This window comes from Pterocles gutturalis, unplaced genomic scaffold (assembly GCF_000699245.1).
Source record: "Pterocles gutturalis isolate BGI_N339 unplaced genomic scaffold, ASM69924v1 scaffold20591, whole genome shotgun sequence".
Classification (NCBI taxonomy): Eukaryota; Metazoa; Chordata; class Aves; order Pterocliformes; family Pteroclidae; genus Pterocles; species Pterocles gutturalis.
In genome coordinates, this window is record NW_010105999.1 from 49592 (window position 1) to 60000 (window position 10409).

General features: G+C 45.3%; 1 protein-coding gene across 1 annotated transcript in view; it reads right to left on the reverse strand.

The window, feature by feature from the left end:
- The window catches only part of NR3C1 (nuclear receptor subfamily 3, group C, member 1 (glucocorticoid receptor)), a gene marked incomplete at its 3' end in the record, with an annotated part of 58323 nt that extends 48967 nt beyond the window's left edge, over positions 1–9356 (reverse strand). Inside the window, exon 1 of the mRNA XM_010087614.1 lies at positions 8182–9356. Coding sequence (XP_010085916.1) covers positions 8182–9356 — 1175 coding nt within the window. The remainder of the gene's footprint in view (positions 1–8181) is intronic.
- Between the last annotated feature and the right edge of the window lie 1053 nt (positions 9357–10409).

The following is a 10409-nucleotide window of genomic DNA, read 5'->3' on the forward strand; positions in this document are numbered from 1 at the left end:
GAGAGGGTATCCACCTTCAAAGCCCTCCTCTCAACCAGCACTTCCCAGAGAAGCAGGCAGGGAAATACTCAGAGGAAGGGAGACATTAAAAAACCCCAGCACACCCCCCATCCGGCACCCCCCAACTTCCTCATACAGAACCAGACCAAGGTCCCCGACACAGCCTGAAGCCAGCCACAACTGATCCTTTAGACAAGTACAGAACCTTTCCCAGCTTGAGAGGCTGATAACCAAAGCGTCAGACCTCAGATCCTCCAAAATAAAAACAAAACAAACAAACAAGAAAACCAAGCCACAAAGCTATGAAATCCCTTCCATTATTTGCCTATTTGAATAAACGACGTACTTCACTGACAGTCAATTATTCACCCTTACCTGACAGTACAGCAAGTTTTCCAAGTTTCCCAAGTGGTATTTTGAGTCAAACTACTCACTTGTGACCTGAATTCTTCTGTAGAAGAAAACCAGCATCCTGAGCAGTATTTACTTACTTGGAACTTATTGTTATGCAAATGAAAGCAACCAGAAATATGAAGTATCTGAATAAAGCAACAGAAGAGTAAATTGTGCCCTGCTGCTCAGAAGTTTCCTATTAAATCTTGTGTGACCATGATGCATAAATATGATAATGATCTCCAGCTGTTTTCTGACACACAGTAACTGTACAAACCTATTACGGATAGCATGAAGAATGTATTACTGTAAAGTCTAACAGGGAACTCAGTTTCTTAACTAAATTACAGTAGCAGTGAAGTGAATTTGAGAAAGACGTTATTATTATTTTGGAAATCCCTCCCCAACGGCAGTTTCCCATCTCAGGATAGTTGAGATCTTTGATCAAAAGTTGCATGTAATATTGCATCTCCACAACAAAACCCTAGCAGCTTGTTGGATATTAATTTTCAAATTGCGTCAGAAGTGTCATTTTCTAGGAAGACTTGCCATGGACTGAGAGCTCCAGAGGTACAGGTGGAATATGGAGTTTTAATGATAATTAATCGATACAGACTATATTAAGAACGCAGTTGGCTGGTACAGAAATACACTCTACAGAAGATTTCAAGATGACTTCTGAAGAGCACAATTTCCTCCAGGAATCCACACAATCGTAGTGATTATTGATTCAAGGAACTATTATGATAAAACTCTACATGATATCCTGCATCAGTAACACTGTGTCCTGGAACCTAAACGCCAGCCTCACCGAGGAGCAGCAAGAAGAACGGACATCACCTACGCTACAAAACCCCACGGGCTGCCCAGCACGAGCTGGAGAAGCTGCAGGTACGCTCGCCGTGTGCCGAAACGCACCGCTGGGACACGGGAAGCGGCTGCGTGAGAAATCCCGCGGTGGAGGCCACAAAAGCAGAGGGATGGGCTTTTGTCACAGTACGTATATCTCAAGCAATACATTGCTCGCACACAGGAAGGCATCGTTTCAGCCAGGAAAAGAGCTCTGGCAGCAAACGCCTGGGCAGAGGTTAGTGCGAGCAGAGTCATGCGTGTAGCATCACACCTGCAAAGGGGAGGTAAGAGGAAAACCTCCAACAGAGACAGAGTAATTGCACCGCACTGCCTTCCCAGCCCGGCACACTGCTTCTGGAAGCGCCATTACTCACCCCTCCAGTATCTACCATAACCCAAGATGCTGGGCTCGTCACGCCTGGGGACAACCTGCGCCTTCCTGGGCTCCTGCGGAAAGGCAGCCAGAGCGGCACGTCCGCACTCTTTCACTTCCCTTTTAATTAAGTCTGTGACACTTCAGTGCTCCAACCCACGGACGGAGCACACGCTGTGCAGGTTACTCTCTGCTTAGATCCCTTTGCAGGTGACCAGCAAAGCCATGGACAATTTCTCTCACCCTTGTATGTGGACAAAGTAACTGTAATTTCTGCATTTATTTTTTTTCCTACAGATACTCAAAACTAGTTGATGTGAAGCCAGTGCCAAGACAACAAGCTGAAATAATTTTTTTTTTTTGCATGTCATCTATTCCAGCTGCATTGGTTCAACTTCTGTCCCACGGGGATAAGGCTTTCCACTGACAGTATCTGCCTAGAATTTCCAGAACCCAGCACTGAGAACAGGATTAACGCCTGGTCTACAAGCATCTTGGTTATTTAAGCAAAAGTTGCAAAACAAAGGGATATTGTAGCACACTGAATCAGTCAGAAACCACCGTCATGAGAACGACACAAATAATCTGTACATGCAACAATGCAACACGCTACAACTTCAGTAAATAAGTGTATACTGCCAGACTTTGGGAGACAAAGACTAAAAAACCAAAGACAGCTTCAGACAAGCTCCCTGTACAGTTAAATATTCTTCCCAGAAACTATCTGGTCGCACACACGCTTGTTTCTGCGTTTCTAACAATAATTAGAAGTCGATCGTTTTAAAGTTCGTTTCTGTATGCCACAGGTGACACGCTTTCATTTATTTTAATAACACAAAACCGAGATAATTGTAACTACAGCTCTACAAAGCTTTTCCCATTGCTTATAACTCGAATGGAGGAGAGGATTTATTGGTATGTCGTTTATCTCAAGAATAATGACACGGGAGCCGTTTGCAGAAGGCGTACGTTACGCTGCGGCAGCACACCAGTGGTACGATACCGGCTCAGCCAGTCTTCGTCTGCCCCAGAAAATGAGCGTAGCTACAATTGTGTCCTGCAGTATTCCATAAGGCAGCGTTCTGCGAGGAGAACAGTTACCACTGACAAACATTATGTTCATTTTCTCCCAGGCAAATTTCTGAGGGCTGAGTCCTTGCTCTCCTCTGGTAACGCTTGTGGAGAAGACACAGATCATCACATCCAGTGGTGCCAAACAGATGTTTCTCAGGGCAGTGGTGAAGAGATTTAACAAAATGTCCTGAGAAAAAGGCTCCAAATGACATCTTGCACTCAAGTGCCAACACTGGATCCCTCATTGGCTCCAAGAAGAAACACTCTGAAGAGACCCAAAAGCCTCAGACTACTCAAAAAAACCCAAAACAACCCAAACCAAACTCTTTATGGACCAGCTCACAATATGTAAGAGGATAATAAGTTAAAAGTTTCTTTCTTGATTATTGTACATCAATAAGAAAGAAAATACAAAGGATGGTGGCTGAAATTTTTGCAGCCACCGTATCAGGAGTCACAGCAGTCAGCACAGCGTCCGTTCCGCTGAACTACACCTTCCGAACGGGGCAGGGGAGGGTTGTGAAGGCGTCCTCCCCCCAGCCCAGCCACACGCCGGCCGGAGCACTGCCTTTCCCATCCCCTCTGGACTAACTGCCGAGTTGTGATCGCTACAACAGCAGCACCTGCCTTGGAAACGCAGCCAGGCTCAGCCTATGCCCCCGCCAACAGCGCTCGGGGACAGAGACACCGAATCTGGTGTGGGAATAAGAGAAACAACGTACCCCATTTCACAAAGTGGAGCACACTGCCAAACTTTGGTACGAATGCTGCATCCAAGGCAAGAGTGCCAGGTTCCTCCTCCACGGTTTTACTACTTGAAGCTAGGCAACATGTAAGAAAATAATAAAAAACCAGAGGAAGCCCCCTAAAGCCCACCTGCTGGGTACAAGTAACCCTTAACAGAGGAAACATACAACGTAATGTTGCGTGATGCGTCGACTTCACACTGATGAGAAGATGCGCGAGCAGAGCTCGTTCAACTACAGTTTTGCTTTCGCCGCCAGCAGAGGAGTACAATGGGGTTCAACCATTATGTAAGATGGATAAAAAGATGCAATGGGCAACAAAAATCAACTTATGTTTTATAAGCTAGAGCTAGGTTTAAACCAGAGGTCATTGTGTGGGGAAATGAATTAGCAGAAACTAACCATTTGGGCTGGACTTATAAAAACCTACCCAGCTGTCAGCCAGCTGAATGGATCAGCTAAAATTGGAAAAAGTGGATTACGTCTTATGTGACCTGTCGTTTATCTAGCCACCTTTTCACAGTGCCTCGCAGCACATTCTGCAGGACATTCCTGATTCATCCCTTCCTGCCAAAGCAATTAGGTTTTCTGTCGTGTATTTCCAAGACTCCAAATCCAAGTACAGTATTACATTCAACTGACAAATCACAACACAGACTACTGAAACCCTGAGCGCTCCCTCCAAATAACAAGTCTGGTTTTTATATCAAAACAGAATTATTAAAAAAGACATATTTCCATATGTGCCATACATTACATACTGCTGAGTCAGACAACATTTAAAGCACTACATCCAACCGAGCCAAGCCGCGGGCCCTGGCCAGAAGCCAAGTTGAAACAATGCCGTAAGACAAACGGACAACTGACCTTTACCATTTCTACCACACGGTCACTTTTTTTTCCTCCTTCCTTCTAGTAAAACATCCCAGTCCAAGAAGAATCCCCGTTAGAGAGTGACGGCAGAAAGGCAACTTCTCCTGCAAGCAAGGCTTTGGACCGCAGCTGCCCAGCAGAATCCATCCCCCTTCCAGATCCTCCTCCTCCTCCTCCGTGGCTGCTCTCAGCTCTTGCCCTTTCTTAAACTTCCTTAATGATCCTTATCCCCCACAAGCTTAAGTACTAGGAACGATTTCAAATGTAATAAGAGAAGCCCTAACGCTGCCAGTGGGGCCCAGTTTTTGTAAATGTTGGCTGTAGGCGCAGAGAAAAAGCACACAGAAACCCCTGCGCTGCCGCGGCGCTTCCCGCCGCCCTTCACTCCCCCACAATAAGCCACATCTCCAGGAAGTCGGAGGAATAAAAAAAAAAAGTGAGCGATGGATTTAATGTATATACCATGTACGAGTCCTACGGGTGTGCGTTGCTAAAATAATTTCCTTGAAATTTAACAGCTTTCACTGGCGTTTGTGTAATAAATCACAAATAATATCCCATCAGAGACAGAGACCACCAAACCCTTTCAGCCCTTTCATTCCTCTTCCAGATGCTGTCTCGCTTCTTCTACTAAAGAAAATAGAAGGCAAATCATCTCAGTTAGCCTACTTTTTTCCTCCCTCTTATTCTCTCCACCTTCTCCGTAGGGATGGGCAGCTCGCTCATCACGCAGACCTCGCCAAGGCAGCCCCAGCCCGAAGCTGTCCTACCGTCTGCAGTTCTGCTGCTGCTGCTCAAGAAGGTTCTGAGCATCAGCCGCGGCAACGCTGAGCTGCAGCTCCAAGTTCTGCACATCAGCACGAGCACCGGCAGACCCTCCTACAGCCCTGAGATACAGCCGGCAGTTTATTGACTATCGCCGATACGTTCACATCAAACAAATCCCTGAAGTTCGCATTCTGCTTGTTAACTTCAGAACAGCTCCCGCCACTCCTAGGAAAATGGATTAGTTTTCTCAGTCCTGATTATCGCTTGTCTCATTAAAGACAGCACGCTGTGCTATCCTTAGAAGCAAAAATCACTCAAAAATGGCATGCCATCAATTCAAGACTGTGTGTCTATAAAGAGCCATGACACGCTTTTCATTAAAACAGCGGATTAAATACCACCTGAGCAGGAGGACGGAGCTGCAGCTTTTCCTCCATATGTTCAGTATACAATTAATACGTTGCGATAGGCAAATAATTCCACTGACACCAAGGAATATTTCCTATTGGAAACTCAAGTTTAGCAATTCTGAAAATCCCGGTCTCCACCTCACTCAATCAGTACCTAAAAGAAAAAAAAAAAAAAGCACCGACCACAGGAACCTGGCAAGACAGTCCTTCCTTTGTTTCTGAAACAAATGCCAATTTTGTTAAGTCTTCTGTAAGGTAAACAAACAAATCCAGAATACCTCACCTTAAACTAACCCAGTTCAGACCAAATATTTCTGACAAGGTTCAGGAAGAAAGAATTCCTGCTTCAAACCCAGGGTTCATTAGTATCTCAAATGTTTAAAAAAGAAGATGGAGTTGCCTCTATTTTATGGGAGAAAAAAATAATAAAGCAAACCCAAACTGTTATTTTTAGAATTAGACTGGGTGGTTTTAATGTGTAAAAATCCTTGGGAATTAAGAACAGCCTCCAAAAAGGCTAGAAATAATTAATTTTTATGGAAAACTCAACTAGGAGCCACCGCAAAATTCTTTACACATTCTTTAAATTAAGAAAAAAATATCCATTATCTTAAGGCAAAAGAAAACAATAATAAAGTATGCAACAACCTTGCAGGAAGCAAGAACGCAAACACTTGCAGCGGAACGCTGTTCCACCGCCCAGCAGTGCCGGCAGCCTCCTGCCCACCACGCCGAGGATGCTCCCACGCCTGCCGCTGCCTGCCCAGCTCCTGCACAGACACACGGAGCACGCTCCTCAAACCTGCTGCATCAAAGCAGCGACAGCATCTCACGCTGCCGTCCCCTTTATTCTGCACACATCAGTAGCCTGAGTGGGTTTTCCGTCACAACGCGATCAGCAGCACAGCCTGCGACATCGCTGTGTATGAAACTCCCCAAAAGCCGGACAAACATCTCTGCACAAACCATTCACCTGTGAACGCGCTTGGTTCTACCTCAAGAGTTCTGTGAAATAAAAACAACGCATGAACTTCACAGAAGTATTCTCAAAAGGGATGCTTCCATTATCTGCGAGGAATCTGCTTACTTAAACAGCCACTGAAATCCGCCTCCCAAGCCCAGAAAGAGCTCTTCTTGCTTCGGTGCAGATTTTATGATGATTGCCATCAAAGATATAGAGAGAGCAAAATAAAAAACCCCACCAAAAAACCCCATGCAGGAAACTACAAACAACGTGGAAGCTGGACAGATTATGCAAAAGGTCAGTACAAAGGATTCCTACTCTGTAAAAATAAATGATAAGGCCCGTTCAATATTCATATAGCAAAGTGGAATTTATCCACTAATTCGGATTTTCCTTTCTCGATTCCTTACAGATTGCTTTAAACTGTTCAGAGAAAAAAAAACCCCACATCTCCACTATGAAAATCAAAGGCTACGAAAGGAATCTAGAATGAAAGCAAGTTAAAAGTTGTCTCCCTGAAACAAAGCAGCAACCCTCACACCCCTCACTCCTCCATGGAAAACGGAGCAAACACCGCACAGGGAGAGCCCCCGGAGAGGCAGCTAACACTCCGGGGATGAACTGTCAGCGAGGCAATAAAAAAAGAAAGTTAAACCAGATACTTCATCAAAAGCCTACAATGCCTCGGTTTACGGATAGGGACCCAAGAGCCATTTTCTAAGTCAAGCTCCACGGACGCACACAGCAAAACCCTCCTTCTCCACCGAGCCCAGCCACCGTGCTTGTGCGAGTCTGTGCTAAACAAAGCACAGCAAAGGAAAACCCACTGCTAGGTGTTCACACCACAATCAAACCCGGCCCCGGCCGCCAGCACGGTCACAGCTGCCCATTGAGAGAGCTGCCACCATCACGCTCACTCCTCAGGGGCAGAGGAAAAGCACTCGACTCGAATATCCGCACCACTGACCTCCTTGTAGAAACACTCCTGCAAACTCACTGGAAATACACACTAACCAGCTCGCCTAAAATTCCTTGCTCTCAAAAAAAACATCTGCAAGCGAGCCCCCCTCCAGCCCTATTTAAGAGTTAAATTCCAGGTATGTTTAAACCTTACTGCAAATACTCTTATCTCTTGAAATGCAGTTATTCAACAAACTGCTGAGTATTTCCTACTCAGAACCTCCTTGTCCATGTAAGGTAAATGCAATACCAAGCAAAGCTAAAACTCTAGTTCAGCTCAAAAGTAATTCTAGCAATTTACCCAGCAACCAAGTTATTTTTGTGCATAACACTCAAGTAACACTAAGAGGAAAAAAAAACCTCAACACTGTGATTGATTCTCTAACCCTTGAGAATGAAGTAAATGTGTATACACCTAAATACTTCCTTCTATACTGCCTTCCTGCTGGACTGCCTGCTATGGATCCTTCCACCACGTACTCAGTTTTCCACCTAGGTTGTATCTCTGAATTTTTCTGTCTTTCTTTTTTAAAGCATGCCAGCTCCCCTCCTCTTTTCTTCCCTTTAATACCAAGAGTTGAGTGCCGGGTTAAAGCCACCATCGTACCACGGAACAAATACACACCAGTGATGCCCGACCAGACAGCCACACGTAACAAATGAAAAAGGGATGGCTTCCAAAGGAGAAAATAAAACCAAACCAGCATGCATGCAGTTGTGATAAACATACTTGTAGTATTTTAATAAAGAGCAAGAAAAATTAATTACCTTGAATAGCCATTAGAGAAGCCAGCTCTGCCAGAAAGGTTGAGCGTCCCCAAAGGAGCTAACGTCTCATCCCCTGATCCCTGGCACCTATTCCAATTTTCTGAACTGGCAGGAAGAGATGGAATGATATTAAAAATTGGTTTCTGATCTTGCTGCTGAGAGAGCGATGCAGTATTTAAATCATAGTGATACATCTGTCCCCCAGAGGTGCTGACACCATGGATAGATATGGCAGAGACTTTAGTACCCAGCAGGTTAGACCCAGAGAAGTTTGCCTGACAGTAAATTGGGCCCATGTTTTCTTGCTTTATGCCAGGAGTACAGAGTTCAATGAAGTCTTCCTTTTCTGTTTTCACTTGAGGCATCGGCATTTTGGAACTGGGTAAAAGGTCACCACGGTCATTAATTTTAGGTTTAGTGTCAGATAAAATAGGAGGCTTGCAGTCTTCACCGAGATTTCCTTCCAGGAGAAATGCATCATCTGCAGATATAGGGGACAGCAAGCCACCGTCATCTAGCAACGGGTCGAGCCTCCACGGGCTGCCATTGGGCTCTTTGCCAGGCGATACCGGTGGCAATTCTAAATCCTGGAGAATATCCAGGGTGCTTTGGTCTTCAGAGAATAATTTCAAGTTGCCACCATTTGAGCCAACCTGGCTTTGGACTGCAGTTCCTGACTCTAAAGGGGCGTTGCGGCCAGCCATGCCTGGGAAATCCGGCTCAAGCGGCACCTCAGAAGATATTGCTCCCTTTGCGTCCTCGGCCAGGCTCGAGGACTTGTTCAAGCTCGCAATGCTTTCTTCCAGGAGCCTGAAGTCCGTTTCTCCAGTAGAGACGCCGATTTGGCCCTGCTGCGAAAATCCAAGGTCATTTCCCATCACTTTTGCGTCTGTTTCACCCATGTACAGTCCCATCGAGAGCGATACTGCCTTGGAAAGGTCTGGCTGAGGCACATTGTTTACTAATCCTTTCGAGAAGTCAGCCAAAGCAGGTTGCTGATTGGAGTCTGACTGAGAAGACGCAGGGAGCGGAGATGTAGACACAGGGGCTTGTACAGTAGCTCCACCCCTGAAGGGTGGATGAAAGTCCATCACGATCCCTCCTTTGGTACTGATGAGCACATTTTTCCTTGTGTCGTCTTGATCCGACGAGTTAAGCAATTCTTTGGAATCCATTACTTTAACATCAGCTATAAAAAGATCAGAAGCATTCAAAGTTAGCGCAGCAAGGATATTTTAATAACAGCTTGGAAAAAAAAAAAGTCTAAATCATTAGCCTGGTGAACCTGGTTTAGCCACTCCGAGAACGAAAGCACAGCAAATCAAGCTACGAAACCAACATGTGCCGCATCTTTCTCAAACCCACTGGTTTTGTTTCTGTTTTGCTTGTTTGTTTGTAACTGGTAACAAGAAGGTGTATTTTTTAAAGCTCTGGATGAAGTGGTAAGCCTGCCTGCCTGCCTGCATGCAACTCAGAACCAGACTACAGCACCAGACATCCCTGAACACAGTCTCCAGCTCTGTTACCCATCCTGGCAAGTAAGGGAGCATAAGAATTACTAAAGTACCCAGTTTACAAATTTTGGAAGGTAACTTTCCCTGGTATTTAATTATATCTCAAGCAGGGCAGGGGAGAAGGGCATTCATCACCGTTCCCGAGCCAGCTCCCTCTCTCCTGGCAGGCTGGGCTGCATCACCCACAACAGGTACCAAAACCTCCCAAGCCAGCTCCCGTACACAGCACCCACCGGCCAGATGAAATCTAAAATTTGTTATCGTCCAGGAGCTACACAGCCTCTCCACCACAAAACACCACGTTTGCTATCTCTGCACAGGTTCAGCTTAAAATATACAACCTGGGAATCTTTAAATAAACTTAATTTTTTAAAAATAAATCTGAAAAACAAATAAAAGCTAACTAAAAATAAAGCAGAATTTTTATTACAGCTCCCGGCTGTTCTCCAAGCACACCCAACACTGAAAACAAATCTCGCAAGTTTCATCTGTTTGTATTTACCACATTTATTTTCAGCACAAAGCATAAGCATTTGGAAAATAAATTCTTAAGCAAACTTTCTATACTGCTTGTTTATGGCCTAACGCTGACAGCAAACAGCCATCAGCTCGCACCCCCCCGGCCCGACAGAGGAGGCAATGCCCGAGCTAAAGCCTGGCCTCGGAATTATCCATGAAGCAGAGCGACCCCAGAGCGCTCACAGCAAGTTTACG